Source organism: Bos indicus x Bos taurus, chromosome 7, assembly GCF_003369695.1.
Source record: "Bos indicus x Bos taurus breed Angus x Brahman F1 hybrid chromosome 7, Bos_hybrid_MaternalHap_v2.0, whole genome shotgun sequence".
NCBI lineage: Eukaryota > Metazoa > Chordata > Mammalia > Artiodactyla > Bovidae > Bos > Bos indicus x Bos taurus.
The window spans coordinates 29,169,431-29,190,387 of NC_040082.1; the positions used below are offsets into that span (position 1 = coordinate 29,169,431).

Here is a 20,957-nt window from a genome sequence, read left to right on the forward strand (position 1 = left end):
ACAAGAAAGCAGAGACCAAATAATTCCCAAAAACTGGAGCTTAATTATTAGCTAAAGAGAGAATGACTAGCAATGAGACTCCAAAGGTACCCTGAGGGGCCTTGTAGGTTAAAGAGTTTGAGCTTGATCTTAAAGGCAGTAATAAGCTATTGAAGGGTTTTAAGCTGGACGGAGGCCTATTCCTATTTGCATTTTTTTGAAAAATCACTCCAGTTATAGGATGTAGTGAGGATTGCAGAGGGACAGTTTTGAAAGTAGGGAGACTATTTAGGGGAGCTGTTACAGTAATCCACATGAGATTTGATGATAGGGACCACAAAATTTGAGGTGGGACCTCCAATTAAAGATATCCTATAGACCAATAAGCATAAAGGTTTGAAGGCCAAGACAGTGATCTAGACTACAGATAAAAGTTGCAGGATTGTCATCATATCAAGGACCTGAACCCACAGGTGTAGGCTGACTGTTCAGGGAGAAAGTACAGAATGAGAGAGTAAAGGGATGTGTACTTGAGCTCCCAAAACACTAACACTCAAAAGAAGAGCGAAGGCAACAGAACCTGTGAGAGAGGCTATCGCAGGGGGTCAGCTGTATGGCTGTGACAGTAGCTCAAGAAAGAGGCTCTATGGACCTCTTAATATTTAAGAGCAACGGCAGCAGGACTGGGAGGAAGAAGCAACGCATCGTTATGCTCACTAGGTGTTAGTTGATTAAACAAGTTGGACTTGGAGAAATCAAAGATGATTCTGAGGTTCCTACTTTAGACCCTTGGAAAACTTTCATGTCTTTAGTCAGGAAAGATAGGTGGTACAAAAAGTTTTAAAGATGCTTAAGCATGATAAACGTCATCCCTTTTTATCCAGGGAGACCATTCCAGCTAATCCTTTAAATACTCATTTTCCTTATTCAGTAGGCTTAAGTATGTTCAGTCTCCCTAGAAATGCCTCTCTGAAATACTGGAAAACTCAAGTCATCAAACCTTTTTTAAAAAGCAGCACTATGTTGTCTTTGGTACATATCATAATGGGCTCGGGGTCTTTTTCCTAAATATCAATATCACTTTCCTGTCCTTCAGCATGATTCTGGCCACAATGCCTGTTAATGGAGAGTAGCTGCCTTCTGTAAGTAGACATATCATCAAGACAATGATAATTCAAGTCCACATATCAGTTTTTAATCCAGTTCCATAGAGATAGTGACGTCCAAGAATTACGCAGAGAATGAAATCAGTTTTGAATTCCCATTCTTAGTGAGGAAGTGCAAAGCTTATTTGGGGACAGTTGGAATGGTGCTAGACCAGGAAAGCATTGAATTAATGCATAAAGCTTCACCATCTTCAACAATTCTGAGCTTCACTCAATATGTGATCATATCATAAGATGTACTTTAGTGACCTCATGGACTGTAGTCCACCAGATTCCTCTGTCCATGGGATTTCCCAGGCAAGAATACTGGAGTGGATTGCCATTTCCTTCTCTAAGGGGTCTTCCCGACTGAGGGATCCAACCCACGTCTTCTGCTTGGCAGGCAAATTCTTTACCACTGAGCCACCTGAGAAGTTCCCCTTTTCCATTATAACTATAGACAAATACATTACCAAATGAAATTATTACAAACTCTAAATCTGTGAATTCATAACAACTGCATGAAGAATCAGTTCACTTCATTTGCTCAGTAGTGTCGGACTCTTTGCAACCCCATGGACTGCAGCACACCAGACTTCCCTGTCCATCACCAACTCCTGGAGCTTACTCAAAACTCATGTCTATTGAGTTGGTGATGCCATCCGACCATCTCATCCTCTGTTTTCCCCTTCTCCTCTCACCTTCAGTCTTTCCCAGCATCAGGGTCTTTTCCAATAAGTCAGTTCTTTGCATCAGGTGGCCAAAGTATTGGAGTTTCAGCTTCAGCATCAGTACTTCCAATGAATATTCAGGACTGATTGCCTTTAGGATTGACTGGTTAGATCTCTTTGCAGTCCAAGGGACTCTCAAGAGTCTTCTCCAACACCACAGTTCAAAAGCATCAATTCTTTGGCACTCAGCTTTCCTTATAGTCCAACTCTCAGATCCATACATGACCACTGGAAAAACCATAGTCTTGACTAGATGGACCTTTGTCAGCACTGTAATATCTCTGCTTTTTAATATGCTATCTAGGCTGTTCATAGCTTTTCTTCCAAGGAGCAAGCATCTTTTAATTTCATGACTACAGTCACCATCTACAGTGATTTTGGAGCCCAAGAATACAGTTAACTTAGACTCCAAAATAAATACGGTTAATTCCCTATACATTTAATAAGTCCATCCTGGAAGACAGTCTCTAGATTAGCATCTGTTAGTGACAGGTATCAACATGGTTCAGACTTAAACCCTCATAAACCCTTAAACCGCCATTTTTTATTGGAATGGAAGTGCTTGTATTGAGTATGAGCTCAAGTAAAATCAAGGGGTATAGCTGAACATACCAACAAAGGTGTTAGTTTAGTAAAATGAAGCCATTTGAAGTAAGGCCCGTTCATTTACTTGGAGTCTTTTATCAAAGGAGTAATTTGTATAAGAAATGCTATAAATTCTCAGAGTGACCTACCACAGAACTGGTGAATAACTTCAGAATAACTTTAAGTTGAGGAATCTTGTTACTAGGGTCAGAGGGAAGATAGTAAAAGTGGCCATTTGGTAGTTTTGGTGGAAGAAAATACAGTATTGCGGCATGGCATGAATACGCGTAACAGGCCCTTTGAACTAAATCTGTGCTATGGCTCTCCTGTCCCAGTGCTAGAGTATTATTCACAAGTTTCATTGTATGCTGAGAAATTTGAATCATGGATTAAAAGCTTCAGTCTGCTATATATTCATTCTCATAGCATTCATACTAAAAATCAGGCAAAATTTTACCAAATAGGCAGCATTAATCCTTGAACCAATTAGATTTTCTTCACATTTGTGTATAATAAAATAGTTTAGTTAAATGCATTTATAAACAAGTTCTCATTCATGTTTTTTTTAAATAGACTGTTAACTCTGTCACCTTAAGAAGTATTATAATTTTCTAGATTTGAGCAATAAGAAATCTTCTCTTGTGAATTTATTATAACTTATTTAACTTATTTGTACTTATTAAAATTCATTTATTTATAAACTTATTATTATAACTTTTTGTAGTTATTTAAACATATTTATTATAACTTATACTAACTAAAGCATTTCTGATTTCAACCAAAAAAGAAAATCTGGGGGAGTGAAAAATGCTTTATTTTTCCTCCTTTCTGCCCTTATCACAAGAAAACTTTTAAGAAAACCACATCTTGTTTGTATCACTTTAAGTATATCTATAACTTTTATATGAAAATACAATGTAACCTTTTAATAGGTTTAATGTAGGTATCTTTGAGTGTACAACTAATGTGGGATATACTTGTAAATATCTAATTCTGAATTCTGTGTCGCCTTTTGTTCATTTTTACCGTGTACCATATTGTGTTTTGATTTTTATCTTGATCCATTTGCTATCTTCTTAGTCACTGGATCTGTAGTCTTTACTGAAAACTGTTGAAAACTAATAATATATTGATGATGGATTGTAAATGTAAGGTTTTGTTTGACATGAATAAGATTATATATACTTGTTTAAGATAAAGTATACCAAGTAATTTAGTTTCAGACTGTGGTGGCCATCCATATTTTAAAATCCAAATTGATCAAAACTCTGATATGGTGGAACCTGTGCTGCAGCACGTTTGTAAATCACAGTCTGTTTACAGGCAGAGCGGCTTTGCCATCTAGTGGTGGTTTGCCAGTGTCTCTACTTGTTTGGGTATATTTTCCAAAGGTTCTATTTTTATCAAGACTGCACAGTCGCAAGCTGACCTAATGCTTTGACATAGTAATAGCATAATAAGAAGTACAAAAAAATAGAAATAAATCTCCCTTTTTCTTGATGGTACTCTTATTGGCTAGAAAAAGCTCGATATAAATGACATTTATAAAGCACCAAAGACAAAAACAAAACTCAGGGTAATACAAAACTCAGGGTAATAATGATATTCTTAATATTTTAAAGGAAAAAGAGTCAAAAAGGAGGAAAATAGTTATTTAATCTAACACTGCAACTTAAAAGAACAAACAGGAAGAAATGTTTTTACAACATTAAATGGTTCTGAAGGTATATATTTATTTGACTTATTTCTGGACATAGAAAGTTAAAGTTGCTCAGTTGTGTCTAACTTTTTGCAACCTCATGGACTATACAGTCCCTGGAATTCTCCAGGCCAGAATACTGGAGTGAGTAGGTAACCTTTTCCTTCTCCAGGGGCTCTTCCCAGCCCAGGGATCAAACCCAGGTCTCCTGCATTGCAGGTGGATTCTTTACCAGCTGAGCCACAAGGGAAGCCCAAGAATGCTGGAGTGGGTAGTCTATCCCTTCTCCAGAGGATCTTCCCGACCCAGGAATCAAACCAGGGTCTCCTGCATTGCAGGTGGATTCTTTACCAACTGAGCTGTCAGGGAACCTTCATAACTAAGTATACTCCTCTACCCTGCTCCTCATATTCAGACTTTCACAATACAACTGTTTTATTATCAGAGGACTTGTTTTACCCTATTATTTAACATATAGTTAGTGTCTATGCCTTACTTACACATATACTTAAGTAGTTCCCTTCTATTATTAATCTTTCGATTGTCTTCTCTCCCAATGGTTTGCCTTTCCTCTTATCCCTCCTGATTATGTCTATTTCAGAAGTTAGTCTTAGGAAATACTCTAAACCAAGAGAAACTTTTTTCCTTCTCTCCAGAAGTTGTAGATATCATCTTTGACCTCAGGTAACAAACTGAAAGATTAGGAAGTGTATCATTTCTTAATTTGAATGATTGCTAAATATCACAAGTTGAATTGACTTACTGAACTATAACTTTTAACATTATCAGTATATTTAATAGATAGTCTAAAATTCAGTCATTAAGTATAGTATTTCTCGGAATTAAATACACTAGGATATGGAGAGTAGAGGTGGGGAAGGTTATTTATTTACCAGAGTTCAAGACATAAAGCTGAAGTTTCATTTTCTTGGAAATGTAATTTTGAATCTTTAAAGAACAAGGATTCTAAATACCAAGAACAGAACAAATCTTTCTCTAGTATGAAGATAAAAGCAGCCTAAAAAAATAAAGGTGCCTGACAGCTGCTGGCTTTGATAATGCTTTCCTACAGTTGTAGGAGTTTTTCCGGCCTCAACTCTTAGAACAAATTAAAACTTCTCAGCATGAGTAACTTAAGTTTAAAAAAAATTTTAGTCTCAAACTAAAGACCCTACATTTTGACTAGATGGACAACAGGCAAAGAGGGGAGTACCAGGGGCTCAGAGTCTTTACTTGGGTTTTTCAGTTAGAACAGAATGAAATACTTTCTTGTTAGAAACCTTACTTTTTTGTTTATTTACCAAAATGAGTTATTTATGAAAAAGTTAACCTGGCTATCCTAGACCAATGTCTTACTACTGAAAATTATTCCCAGAATATGTCCATTTTTATTATAGGTCCCTGGGAAACAAAAAATGTATAGCAAATATCTAAAGACAGTTTATAACAGAATCTTAGTGTTTTGTTTAATGTTTGTTATAGAAACAAAAACAAAAATGGTTAGCATTCTTTGGGGAATTAAAGATAAAGAAATGAATTATTAAATATAAAGTGAAAGTCTCTCAGTCATGTCCAACTCTTTGCAACCCCATGGAATTCTCTAGGCCAGAATACTAGAGTGGGTAGCCTTTCCCTTCTCAGGGGATCATCCCAACCCAGGGATTGAACCTAGGTTTCCCACATTGCAGGTTGGTCTTTACCAGCTGAGCCACAAGGGAAGCCCATCAAATATAAATCAAATATTAAATATATTGCAAGTTCCCTATATAGGTGGGATAGATTTGGCCTAAGTATACATTAGAATACCTTCAGCTTTTTGAAAAAATAGCATATCGGACTTCCCTGGCAGTCCAGTGGTTAAGACTCCATGCTTCCACTGTAGGGGGCACGGATTCCATTCCAGATAGGGAACTAACATGCTGAACTGTGTGGCAAAAAAAAAAAAAATCACCCTAAAAAAGCTAAAACAACTTATCACTAGGTGATATTGTTCTGAAATAATTTGTCTTCTGTCTATATCAGAAGTCAACAAACATTTTCTATAAAATGCCAAATAGTAAATATTTAAGGATTTGAAGGCTCTCAAGTGACACTACTCAACTCTGTTGTAGTGTAAAGGCAGTCATAGACACTGTGTAGACTGAAGAGTGTGGCTATAGTGAAGGACAGGAAGCCTGGTGTGCTGCCGTCCATGGGTAGCAAAGAGTCGTCCGTGACTTAGTGACTGAACAACAACCGTTGCAATCAAACCTTACTTACAAAAACAAGTAGTGGTCATGAATATGATCATCATGACAGCCTGTAAGAAATCTAAAGGGTTAGGACTAAGAACAGTGTTTCTCTAAGCATGTTCTGTGTAACATTGGCAAAGAGTCCTGGGGGTCACCTGCCTCCTAGTATATCAGAATTCTTGGTGGTGGGGCCATGGTGCTGGAAATCCTTTGGTTTTTGTTGTTGTTGTTGTTTTCTTTTTTAAACAAGTGAGTCTTACAAGCTAAGATTTGAGAACAAGTGGCTAAGATAGCTGATGACATTCAGCATCAAATACTGACTGCCCCACCCCCCTTACCCATGCTAGAGTTACTGCAGTAATAAGCTAAATAGAAGCCCTTGCTCACACTCAACTTAGAGTCCACTATGGGAGGCAGTCAGCAAACAAGATAAATGTTTAAAAATATAAGACATGTTAGATTGTGATAAAGACTAGAGAGAAAAATGAATCAGAAAAGAACTGACAATGTAGAGGAAGTTCTGGATGGATTGACCACAGAAGGTCTCAACAAGACGATGCTATTTGAGTGAAGACCTGAAGGAAGTCAGGGAACAAGAAGCTGGTGTCTGAAGGAAGTGTTGTAGACTGAGGGAGCAGCCAGTGTAAAGTCCCTGAGTTCAGCATATGACTGGCCTTATCCAGGGACAACTAAAATGCCTGAGTAACTATAGTGGACTGTCAGTGGGGAAGACAGATACACAAAATTGTAGGCAGTAGAAAGCCACATCAAGTAGAACTTTGTAGGTCATTTGGGGTTTGGCTGAGTGGAGGGTTTTAGCAGGGTCTTCTTGGCTGCTATGCTGAGATTTGTCTATTGTAGGGAATGGTGGAAGCAGAGAGGCCAGTTTGAATATCACTACAAAATTTTAACAAGAGGTTATTATGGCTCAAAGGTGGTAACCATGGTGAGAAGTTAGATATATTTTGGAGTTAGAGCTAACAGATCTTGGCGACGGTCTAGATATGTGTTGTGAGAGGAAAAGACAAATGAAGGGTGACTGCAAGGTTCTTGACCTGTTCAGCTGGAAGAACAGAGCTGACATTTATTTATTCATGTAAGTAAAACTGCAAGAGGAGGTATGAAAGGAATATCAGAAGCTTAAGTTTGAACTTGTTAAGATTAAGGTGACTATTAGATATTCAAGAGATGTCAAGTAGAGAGCAAAAGGTATCAGATCTGGAGTTTTATGCCTGAGGCTTGGGCTTGAGACATTTGGGAGTTATTAGCATATGGATAATATTGAAAGCTGTGAGCCTGGATGACATCACCAGGGTAACGAGTAGAGAGAGACAAGCAGCATCCCAAGGCTCTGATATGAAGAAGGCAAGAAGATGAGGAGTAACCAGGAAGAAAAATGGGAAGGAGGCGCACATGAGTTAGGAAGAAAATCAGGCGCTGTGGGAGCCTGGAAGCCAAGAAGAAAAATGTTTCAGGGAAATAAGGAATGATCAGCTGTGTCAAATGCTTCCGATGGTTCAAATTAGTTGAGGGCTCACACCTGACGGTTGGACCTAATGAGGTGGTCACTGGAGACCATGATAAGGCCAGTTTCAATGTAGTGATGGGGGTGACAGTCGCATAAAAGTGGATTCAGTATGTAGCAGGAAGAGAGAAATTGGAGGCAACGAGGGTGTCAAACTCTTTCAAAGAGTTCTGCTCTAAAGGGAAAGTAAGAGATGAAGTGGTAACTGGATGGGGAATAGGGGGAGGTCAAAGAAATGCTGCTGCAAATGAGTGTTGGCTATGATGAACTGTCCATCCCTGCCGAGGGACAAAGAAAACAACTCTGCTGGCACCTGTGAGCAGAGAGTATTGGCTGTTGCCAGGTACTATCTATTATACCCAACTATCAGGTATAATCTTGAGTTTAAAGACACAGTGCTAGGGAATAGAGTAATCGGATATTCTTTGTACACAGTAGGATGCTTATCAAAAAAGTAAAACAGAATTACTTACTAAAGATACCTTCAACCGTGACTACTGCCGGTTCTCTGTCATTTCTAATATTCTATAAATAATTTGACAGTACAAATAACTTTGACATCAGTAATATTTTCTCTGCTCAAATTTGTCTTCTGTTTTATTCTGTACATTTATTCTGTATTTGTTTAAGACACATGGTTCAAAATGCATCTGTTAAATTGAAGATGAAGAAGTCACTTCCGTTGGTTCAATTTGAATTCTCCCATCTTGCTTATTTTCATACTGTTTGGCATTAGTCAAATTAGTAAGCTCTAGTTTCAAAACAGACATTTTTGAGCATTAATAATTTCTGTAAAAATCTGTTCAGTAGAAAAGAGTATTCTATATAGTTTGGACATAAGTAATTTTAAATAGACTTCATGTTTGCAGGTAAGTAACCAAGCAAATATGAAGCATGACATTTCATTTCTAAAGAAAGTAAATATATATATATATATGTAATAATCTGCCACTTGTATCAGAGACCAAGCCCATAGGCAGGTTTCTATAACAAATGTTATCACTGCTTGTGAATTTGAAAAGACTGCTGCTTAATCAGTAGAAACTTCCCTAGCATATCAAGGCATCAGAAGGATAAGAACAATGTAACTTTTTTTTTTTTTAACCTAATGGTATGTTTAGGTAAATTAAAGTGTCTATCTCCAACACTGTCATCTGGAACAAGTTTAGATGGAAGCATGAATATAAAATAGGGAAAATGCTGGGGAAGAGGGAAATACTTTTGCATCCTTCAATGAAAAATTAAGAGTAATTTTAAAAACTTATTGTTTTGGCTTCTTTTTTGAGTCAGCCTAATACTTTACCCTGAATTATAAATCTTACATATTTATTTTCATACCCATGGTGATTTTTTAAAACTATATAATGCGGGTTAATCTGTCCTTGTGACTTGAGTCAGTGATAGTAGGCAGCACAGAGCCAAATTCAGCTTACATAGGACTCCAGCTACTTGTCCCACAGACACCAAAAAAAAGTGTCTTTGTGTATTTATGAATATAAATTGATCTAAAACAGTTTATTAACGTTTTTATAGATTGTATTCAAACTTCTGTTAGTTGATTAGAACAGAAGGCAGCTTGGAGGAAGCTTGGTCATTCACAATCGACAAGTCCATTGCCAAAAACCAGTATCTAATATATGGTAATAAAAGCTTGAGAAATTGTCTCATCTTTTTGAAAAGGCCCATAATAGAAGTGAGCAATTTGGATGCTTAGACTAAATCTGTAGCCAAAGAATCAACCTGCTTATAACTCTGTGCTGAACTGGATTAGCCTTGCCCAAAAAACATCTTACTTTACAGTTATTTTATGTGCGTTGTGTTGTTGATGATAGAATATCTAAGATGTATGGAAAATAAACTACATATTTATGCTTATTAGCAGAATATGCCAGCACAAGCATGTCATTTTGTGAGCTAAATTAGTTTAATACTAGTTGGAATTAAGATGTGTTATCAAGAGTGTCTTATCCACTGGGGTGTCAGTAATGTCTGATGGAGATTTTCATGAAAAACAGAAAAGGAACTGAACAAATTAAGATATATGAATTGTAAAGTAACTTTGAAGAAATTCAGTTGATGTATAATTTATGCTTCATTACTTCTCCACAGAAAACTCATGAAGCATCTCATGGAATTATAAAAATAAAAATGTGAACAGTTTTACTATATGTGCGATGGCAGAAACAAATGTACAAGTCACAACACTGATGCTTTTTTTCAAAATAATATTCTCAATATTGTTTATTATTGATAGCATAGGCTTTCAACTCATCACAATTAAGGAAAAAGATTTACTTCTCAGTGAAATGTCAAATAGCAAAATAGAGAATAGAAATCTATATAGGAGAATCATATAAAGAGAATTGAACTAAACTAAAAAAATGGACACAAAATGAATAAAAAAGGCAATGTTTAATTTTTAAGACAATGTTTATGCTTGGGATAAAAATCTCATAGTGAACATATTTTTATTACCTTTACAGGACTATAATTATAACCTTCCATATTTATCAATTTAAAAAAATTGTTTTCAAGAAAAGTTTTTCTGTTGAAAGATTCTAGAATAATTTTTATGTCACAGACTTTTATATTATTTGTGTGTGTCTGCCTAAAACAGTACATAAAAAATATCAGAAGATTAATCTGTTTCAAGTCATATCTGCACAGGACCAAGTAAGGTAGATATTTGATCTTTATGTAATTAATATAGTTACTGAAGATAACCCATAGTTTCCTATTTATCACTTTGTACCTTGTGTTTTTGCCTAAATATTGCTGAAAGCAAATTACTTTTTAGCAAATAGCCATTCTTCTTACACATTTTTGCACTAAAAATGGTTATGTGCTAAAGACAATATGATGTTAAGAAAGGAGAATGTTTAATACTTTTACACAGTGCCCAGCCTCTTCTTAATGCAAAGAAAATATGTAAGCTAAAACATTATTTCTAAGACCTGAGGCTTATAGCTCTTTGAATATATTTAAGTATAAAAAGAATAGAGTCTCATGTGTACATGCAGCACTCTAATAGACAAAACACCCCCACTGAAATGCCCCACTATATGAAATTGGTGGCATTTCTCATAGCTGGCCTCTGCTTCAGAGAAAAAAATTGGTAAGTTATCATACCTTTTTTTCCTCTAAATCATAGATTAGCCTGACATCCTTCTATACCAAAAAGTGGTTACTAAATACTGGCACTCTGTAAAACTGCTTAAGAATCACTATTTTCAACCCTGAAACCCCAGAAACAGAAGCCTGAAAGCAGTAGGAGAGAGAATAAGACCTTCTTAGTCATCTTAGAAAGTGAAGTCGCTCAGTCATGTCTGACTCTTTGCGACCCCATGGACTGTAGCCTACCAGGCTCCTCTGTCCATGGGATTTTCCAGCCAAGAGTACTGGAGTGGTTTGTCATTTCCTTCTCCAGAGGATCTCCCCAACCAGGGATTGAACCCAAGTCTCCTGCATTGTAGGCAGACTCTTTTACTGTCTGAGCCACCAGGGAAGTCATCTTAATCAGAAATTATCTTATATGTTGTTAATGTGGATATTGTCATTGTAGATATGGTCTTGAGGTCTCCAGCGCTTTGTTCCTTACCTTTTATTAGGTCCTCTAAAAGATATGATTTATCCTACATAAACAAGCTGAATTTTCCCCTCTATACATATAAGCATTTTCTCACTAGACAACCAAATATACTGTGCCAATACTGTTCCTTTGCAATATCAATTGATGCTACTTGTTTTTAACAAGACACATAAATTGGCCAGATGAGATTTTATACAAGAGAACCAAACTTTATTGCACCTTCGCTGGTTTTTACAGTCTCTCATCAATGTTGTTCACTCAGTCAGTGAGCCAGCTATGGAAACAACCAAGTATTTATTGAATGTGAGTCTGCAAATTCTCTCTTATAATGTGCTGCTTCCTTCCCTTCTTCCTAAACTTCATTATGAGTTATCACATTATAATGAACAGTTTCATTATAATGATAGTACTCTTCTACTAATACCATCTCCATGTACCACCATTCCTAACCCGTCTTCTCTTCTTTTCCTGTGTTTGACTTAAAAATAAATAAATGAACTGAAGACAACATATATTATCAAAGAAAGTGAAAGTCACTCAGTCCTGTCGAACTCTTTGTGACCAGTGGAATTCTCCAGGGCAGAACACTGGAGTGGGTAACCTATCCCTTCTCCAGGGGATCTTCCTGACCCAGGAATCGAACCGAGGTCTCCTGAATTGCAGGCAGATTCTTTACCAACTGAGCTTTCAGGGAAGCCCTATATTATCAAAACTCTACCAAAAATGTTCAAGGAGAGATAGAGCTTACCAGATTTATTTTATATTTCTGTTGTTGAATTTCATCTGTGAATCAAGAACACATGCTAATTACTACTTTATGTGCAAATTAACTTGATTACTTGAAATGCCATTGTCCTTTCAGCTTTTCAAAGTTGAATGGGAGCAAAGATAAAGAATTCCACATTAAATGAATGGTTGCAAGGTTGCTGAGGGCCTAGGAGGAAGTGCCTTGTCAGGCAGTTTGTTTATGGTCAGTTGGTCATGAGAATGCAGTATGTATACCTGCCTTTATTCTGCAATACAAAGGTATTACTGTAGTGGGATGTTATATAGCTCTAAGAAAGCTAAAGTGGCAGTTAAGAAATTTGACCTTTGGTTTGCTTTTACATAAAATGAGGAGGTTGACCTAGTTAAGTCTAAAAACTTTTTGCTATAAAATGTGTCAAAAAGGTGTATTGAAATAAAATTCTTTAAATCAAATGTTATTATAATCATACAATTACAGAACTTATAAAACTTCACTTTAGTTTTGTGAAGTCATTTTTTAAGTATGTATTTTTTAGATTTCCTAAGTTCATATTTTCTTAAACTTTGTAGTTGTGTATTTCTTTGTCATTTAAAAATACTATATTTTCAAAAATAGAAGCAAATTTCGCAGTTTTATCCTCAAAAAAGTTCAGTATTTTAAATTGTATAACATATCTCTCACTTACAAATTTTCAGAGTTGTGAAGTGTCCTAAATGTTAGATTTGTTTTTACTAAAGAACTTGGTAGTATTCTCTTCATCATTGATTTGTTCTAAATTGTCCTAAAATAAAATGTAGTATGTAGAAAATGCTTAAGATGGTATTTTAAAGAAGCTTTTGGTTTTTTCAGTGATTTTTAAAATTTCTTTATTATCAATTTGTTAAAGATCAAGAGTTTCAAAAGCCATGTTGAAATATTTAAAATTAGGTGATTTGTACACTGCTACATCAATTTTAAGGATTCTTAGAAATACTGGTTTTATTTCATGGATTGATTACCTTGACATTAAGGTACTTGCTCTGATGTGGTTTTGTGCTCTTTTTCTGAAGTGGGTTCCCGTCATATCAAGGCACATATTCCCCTGCAGTGTGCTCAGTCCTCTATGAGAACAGTGTGAACAGCGTGCTCAGAAAACGGAGGGAAAGGAGCCTATGGACCCTCCTTAATGAGCGGGTGAAACTTAAACCAGCCTCTGGAGGGTTAGTAGAAATTTACTTGGCAGAGAAAGGAGAGAACAGAGTTATCTCAAGAAATATTCTGCTGTTGATTATTAACCATATTTATGCTTTCTAGAAACTATTAAAATGTTAGAAGATATTAGTAAGGTTAACATTTGAGCAGTGTGTCATTTAAGAGGTACAGTTTGATCATATATATATATATATATATATATATATATATATGGAAAGAAGTTAGGGCTGAAAATGGTTCTCACCACCTATAATTTCAGGTGGGTAAATTATTTGTAAAATAATTCCATAAGGGTGGAGTGGGTTCCAGGATTTTCAGAGAAGGAAAGATGAGAAAGAGCCAGTTCCTTCTAAATCTTAGAGAATTGAGATAAAGCACTAATGGCTTATGAAGATCAAATAAGAGGGAGACTACGACTTTCTACTAGCAGAAATGGAAAAGCATAAAGGAAAATCTCTTTTAGGAAAGCAGAAGTTTAATATTTCATGAATAATTCTTGATATAATGGAAAATAATAATTCTTTAAGATGGGATGACATTCATTCTGAAATAAACTATGATTCTAATGGTGTGATCTTTTCTCTAAAAGACTACTTGGAGGAAATGAGCTGGACACTTGGTTTATATTTCTATTAGTTTTTTTCTCCTTTCATTTAGTCATCAAATGATTTATTGATTTTTCTGGCTTTGTATATATTTTTATTGCTTCCACTTTGGCTTATCCCATTCATTCTAAGTAAATCGCTGAAACATGTAGAAATGAGAATTTATGCCTGTAAATGTTTTCTATATGTCAGGGTACTAACTGTGCTACTCAGTTTATCTTATAAAGAACCTTAGGAAACCCTAATTTGGAAAGCTTTTTTAAAAGCATAGCCTTGAGTTTCAGTCATTCATAGCACTACATGTTCTATCAAGTAGGGATGATGTAATATGACTTCTGAGGGAAGGCACCAGATTGAAATAATGTTTTTTTTTTTGGTTTTCATTGATATTTGCCATTTGGTGAAGAGAACCTTCTATTTCTTCCAGATTACTGGACTGTAGAAAATAATTTTTCCAGAAAATTGTTTCTCCTGTTAATTTTAGGACTGTGAACTTTGAAAAATCCTAAGCAAAAGGCAATGATCTTTATCTGGTTTGTTCACTGATATGTCCAGCCACTGACAACAGTGGCTTTGTGGGTGTTAAGTAAACATTTGGTGAATGAACAAATCTCTAGCATACCTTTTAATTAATAAGCATAGCTTTTTTATTCTCTCTATTGACCTTTGATCTGAACAAAGAGCATCATTGTTGAAGTATATCTTTTTCTTCAACTAGGTTTTTCTTTTCCTCTGGAAAGCATGGGAATAAACTTCTCTAGCTCCTTGAGAAAGATAGTTTGTGCCTTAGGCACATACACTGATATCCCACCCCAGTCCCATCCACACGCTTCAAATATTTATAGCTGTAGTACACTAATCTTTACACTTAGGGGTAATGTTGGAAATAATTAACACAGAATCATGGGACTTTTTAAATTATTATTTCCCAAGAGACTTTTGAGATCATCTAGTCTAACTCTCATTTTAGATTGAGAAAGCTGAAGCCCTGAAAGGTTTTTAATTTAGGGTCCCTCTGCTAATTAGTGGACATACAAAAACTAGAATCCAGGCCCCGTTGGACTCCCAGTCAGATGTTTTTTCTGCACACATTATAACTGTTTAGCCCGTTTTTTCAGGGGAAGGCTTTTTCCATTTAAAATATTGATTCACCCTCCTGACATCTTCAGGCAAATGTTTTGATGTCCCAACTATGAAAAAGAATTCCCCAAATATAAAAAGTAAGCACACTCTCATAGCTAAGGGCTCCTTTGAGGAGTCTGTTCTTTCCAGGTTATCAACAGAGAGAGTACTGACAGGTCTGTCAACAGATGTAGAGCTTCCCAGGTGGTGCTAGTGTTAAAGAACCTGCCTGCCAACGCAGGAGATGTAAGAGATGCGAGTTCAGTCCCTGGGTCAGGAAGATCCCTTGGTAGAGGGCATGGCTACCTGCTCCAGTATTCTTGCCTGGAGAATCCCATGGAGCCTGGCGGGCTATAGTCCATAGGGTTGCAAAGAGTCAGACATGACTGAAGCAACTTAGCACATACGCACATACTATCGGTAGGTAATCTCTTATATTAGCATTTTACCATAAATTAATTTAAACTTGTTTTAATACCTTCAATTATATTTGAAAACAAATTGACTTCTGAATAGTGAAATACAAATGTAGTAGAATGTTCTGTTTCTAATACTAAACTATTGGTTCTCAGTGCTTAACTGAATAACTTAAGACTCAATCTGAATATTAAGGACTACAGTGCTAATTTAGTATTAAAATGCTTTACCCAAAGAAAAATCCTTTACCCATTTTTTACATTTATATTTGAAGGAAAAGTAGTAGATTGTTATCTAAATTAACTAGCTTTTTGTTATTTTCTGCTTTAACTGTATAGCAATAGATTGAAAATTATAAGTGGGTTTCAATTTTGTTTTTTACCCCCTCCCCCGCCCCCCGCCAAAGAAAAAAGTGAACTTCTTGGAGGAGGGCATTCAAGGGGAAGTAAATTTAAAAGAGACTCTCTCTCCCAATCTTATTCCAGAGGGGCCTTCAGGTCCACAACCGCATGCACGGCCCCTCTGTCTCAGTAGTGTCTCGATGGGGCCTCATGTTCAGACAGAAGAGTACAACGGTCCTGTTAAAACACACTTATTCACAATGCCACTGATTAGAGAAAAATTTCTCTTTTTAAATAGTCCATTTATATTAATACTGTAACATTATTTTACATTCAGAGGAACATACAATCTCAAATTCTCTGCCCCAAACAAGGTGCATTTCGATGTCTACCAGGATTTAGCAGCATTAACAATTTCTACCTTGTATTCCACTTGGAAGTGATTTTATTATAGACAGGAATTATTAGTAACCTATTTTTATTTCTTCATGTCTCAAACACTAAATTGATATTGTATTTTGGCTTAGTGACTATGTCATAAAACATTTGTAAAAGAAAGCCAACCATTCCAAAATCAGTGACACCACACTTATTAAATTGTTTAAATGAATCCAGGACAGTTTCATAAATGAAATTAGGTGATCAGGAAAGTAGCAGAGGAAGTGTGACTATTGAGATGAGCTTCTAGTTGACAGTATAGTTAACTAATTAATCCAACTTAGAGCAGCACTTCAGAATTGGTAGTCAACTTTGATCAAATGTGTAAAAACTAAACGTTTTTTAAATGTTTAAACTGGAAAATCCATTTAAGTTTTGCCAGCTGAAGTTGACACTATTACCTGAATAACCCACTGTTTCTGTCTATTTAAAATGATCTCCTAAGACTACGTTAACATGAGAACACAGTGAGCAAAAAGCCAAATTCCTGAATTCTGAAGTTCTCATTGATGTGTCCGAGTCTCCAAAAGAGAAAGTCTATACCACATAAATTTGTTATAATTTTATTTTTCAGATGCTGCTTGTAAAATAACCCTAGAAAATATGTGTAGCCATGAACTGCAGGTCTAATTTCTAAAAATATTTGTAGAAAGTATTATTAAAATGGAATTTAGAATTATGTGAATTACTATAGAATTGGGTTGTACAAGTCTTCAGTGAATTCATTCTTAATATTTTAATTAATATTCAGCCCCTCAGAGTTGATAATTTGCTTACATTACATGTAATCAATTATATATATATAAATATATATAATCAAACAATATTTATAAAAATGGAATTTTGAATAATTTTTAAAATTTGTGCTCAAATCTGTCAAAAATATTCTTCCACTCAACATTGAACAATCATCAAAATGATACTTTTAGCATATTTTTCAGATAGTTTTGAGACTGTCAGAGTCAGCACATCCTAGCAGCCTCTGAGTCATCTAACTAATCAACTTGTATTTTAACATTTTTCTGTTAATAAAAGTACACACCTCATAACATATACACACTACTATTCATAAAATAAACAACAAGGACTTGCTGTATAGCACAGGGACTATATTCAATATCTTATAATAGCCTATAATGAGAAATAATCTAAATAAGTATATATATATGTTTGCATATATGTGTATGTGTATCATTGAATCACTTTACATCTGAAACTAACACATTATAAATTAACTATACTTTGATAAAAACTGTCTATTAAAAATGTACACACCTCATAGTCTGCTAGGCTCAAAATTTATGCAAAGAAATTTCAACTTTAAAATTTATAATCAATTTAGAATTACAACAAACTCTTAATGAAAGAAAGCTGGAGGTTTTCTAACTACAAATGTCCCTTGGGAAAGAAATGCCTTTACCATTTTAAACAGAACAACAAAAGAAAAGATGAAGAAATTTGGCAACTTTAAAATTATTAGAGGAAAACAAAAACCAAATTGGGTAATTTGGTCCAAAGAATATACTCAGAATCCAACTTGTATAATGATGTAGCCAGTAATCCTCTTCCTGAAGTCGTTACTAAAATTCAGTTGCCTAAATTTCTTAATCTTACCTTTTGCCAATTATATAGCATTATCTTAATAATAATTCACATTTTAAAAAAATTTGGCAGTTTTTTCCAGATATTTTACAAACTAAAAAAAATAGGACAGTAATTTTTCTCCAAAGCATTTATTCTACTGAAATTAGCCACAGAAGTAAATTTATGTTTTGTATAATTCTAAAATTCTTCAAAGCAGTTTATTTTCAGATCTGTATTTTACATTTTTTTGTTTTGTTTATTTATTTGTTTTACTTCAATAGCCTTTTATGTCACCTCGATACCCTGGAGGTCCAAGGCCCCCGTTGAGGATACCTAACCAGGTAAGATTTTATGTGTGCTACTGAAGTTTGATGTTTTGGTATTTTTGTTTTTTCTAAAGAGTCAATAAAGATCTTGACAATGTCACATATATTTCTTTCTTATAAAAATGCTAAATTATCCTTCATTTCATTTTATGGTACTTCAAAATAATGTATAATCTACATCAGCGGTTGGCCCATAGTTTGGTTGACTTTTTGTGAATAAAATTGTACTGGAATGCTGCCACATTCATTCATTCATGCATTGTCTGTGGCTTCTTTGACACTGCAATAGGAGATTTGAGTCACCATGGAGATGGTAGGTGGCCTGCAACCCTAAAATATTTATTATCTAGATATTTACAGGAAAAAGTTTGCTGACCCTTGGAGTCTACCATATACTTTGATCCAAACCTTCAAAATATGTATGATTTTGGTAAATGCAGATTACACTGTAAAGGATGGCAGTGAAATTTTCTATGAACATACTTAAGTTTATTTTTATATTATACAGTTACAATAATATGGCTGTAACATATCAATTTAGCCCAATTATAGTCACGTATCTGGCATATAACTAGCTTCTTCTAGGAGGGTTAGGTCAGTAGTTAACAGTAGATTATCCAACTATTTTTACCTATAAGAGTTCTGAGATTTCATAAATTTTTGTCCTCAAATAGTTTATCAATAGCATAAATATTTATTTGCTAAAGAGAATAAAGCACAGTTTTTACTTGCAGGTATGTTATAGTTTTAAGTTTAGACTAGAGACAGTGTGTGTGTGTGTGTGTGTGTGTGTGTAAAACAAGAGTAAATTAAATGCTTAACTGTTTGGAATATTTATGTTAAGATAATTGTTTTGTCACTTTCAATTGTTTTTATCATTTACCCAGATCTGAAGTAAAGCCTGTTATCACAATAAATTTTTTCTTTTTTAAAAAATTTCTGCTTGCTTCCTGACCAAAAAATGAAACAAGAAAATTGTGTTTTCTTTGATAGCACATTTGATAAAACGGAGCTCTGCTTTCCCTCTCCTCTTACTGAAATTAGTGTCCTTGAAGTGTCCTAACATACAACAGGGCGTGCCAGCACCCACAGTCATCCCCAGGGGAGGCCTTTAAGCAGGCAGCAATGCTGCATCATCCCACTGCTACAGAGCTGAAGTCCTCACGTTAGCAGCTGGAGGAGTTTTCTCCTTCAGGCCGAATCTGCAGTCAGTACATAGGACCAGGGGAATATGGCAGGAAATAGGAAAAAGAAGTACACAGATGCCAAGCGTTTCAACATATGGGGAGTTTTATTTTCTCTGTGGGTGAACCTGTGTATATTGACAGTCAGATCTGCTTATAGGTGCCTGAGCCTTTTAAATTTCCTTTTTAAGGACAAAAAGTATGTATCTTTCACTGCAGTTTTCATGATGTTTCAGACATACCACCCATAGATATATCCATAGATCTATGAGGTGTGTAAGCCTGGCGTGCTGTGTAGTTCATGGGGTCGCAAAGTCAGACATGGCTTAGCCACTAAATAGCAAGAATCTACATTAGGGAAATGTGAATTTCCCTATGTATGTGAGAATTTTCTGACTCCATTATTCCATATGAATTATGAAAATACCTTGGAATTACTGTAATTGCATCCATTTGACACTGTTGAAATGCCTGCTACATAGGAGATACTAGGCTAAGTTCCACATCCAAAGAAACTGACAAAATGAAAGACTTTTGGAAGGAGGAGTGTTTTGGCGGTAGAAATGTGGAATTCTAAATCTAGGCTGTTTGTTTGAAATATTTTTGAAGATCTAATATATAATGCTTTTGGATTTTTAAAAGAGGCAATTAAAAAAGGTAATAAAGAGTTACAATATGGGTTCTTTTTTGTCAATAATTTTGAACAGTCTTTACCTAAGTATATTTTAAAACAATTGTATTCTTTTGAGTGGCCCTTTTTTGTCCTCCTCCCCATGTATAGTTAAGCTTTATTAATCCAAACATCTTTCAAATTTATAATAATTTACATTTATACTATTGTTTTTAAAGAACTTTGAGCAAACTGTTAAACTTTTCCTAAAACAACATTTACGCTGTTAACTAATAGCACAACATTTTCAAACAACAAAAAACAGTTCTTCAATTTCATTATGTAGTCATTACAGTAGAATTGGCAATGCTATTTTTGGTGATTAATTGGGATGATGTCTATAAAACATGTTAAACTTTTAAATTTAGTCTATTTGAAATGATCAAAACTTTATTTTATTGGTAGATTGTATCTAAGAAAATAAAAAGTAAACTTAACTTCTTCAGTGGTGTTGACTAGTCACTTGAATATGCAGAAGACTTGCCTTTAATAAAGAGCTTCTCCAGAAGTTACAATTAATTATTTCCGAGGCAGTTTTCATGATTCTGGACTAAATACACAATGGCTTATCCTGTTTGTATATTTACAGGACTGAGTATTTGGAACATGGTATAATATCACTATGTCCAAAAATGCAGGAAGGGGTAATAGTGTCTAAAATGATGAAAGGAAAAGTAAAATTACAAAAATCTGCAAGGTTGCAAAGAATAAATACCTATGGGAAAACAGAAATTACACTGGAATTGTTTCAGCTGTCAGAATAGGTTGGTGGTGTTTAAGCATCCATAACCTGGAGGTCTTTATCCTTCTCATAGATAAAATGTTTAATCTGAAAAATTCAGTGTTC

General features: G+C 35.0%; 1 protein-coding gene across 5 annotated transcripts in view; it reads left to right on the forward strand.

The window, feature by feature from the left end:
* SSBP2 (single stranded DNA binding protein 2) overlaps positions 1-20,957 on the forward strand; it is a 314,481-nt gene that overhangs the window by 224,433 nt on the left and 69,091 nt on the right. For all 5 annotated transcript variants that reach the window (XM_027545691.1, XM_027545690.1, XM_027545693.1 and 2 more), the window contains one exon: positions 18,212-18,271. In XM_027545691.1, the coding sequence (XP_027401492.1) occupies positions 18,212-18,271 (60 nt within the window). The remainder of the gene's footprint in view (positions 1-18,211; positions 18,272-20,957) is intronic.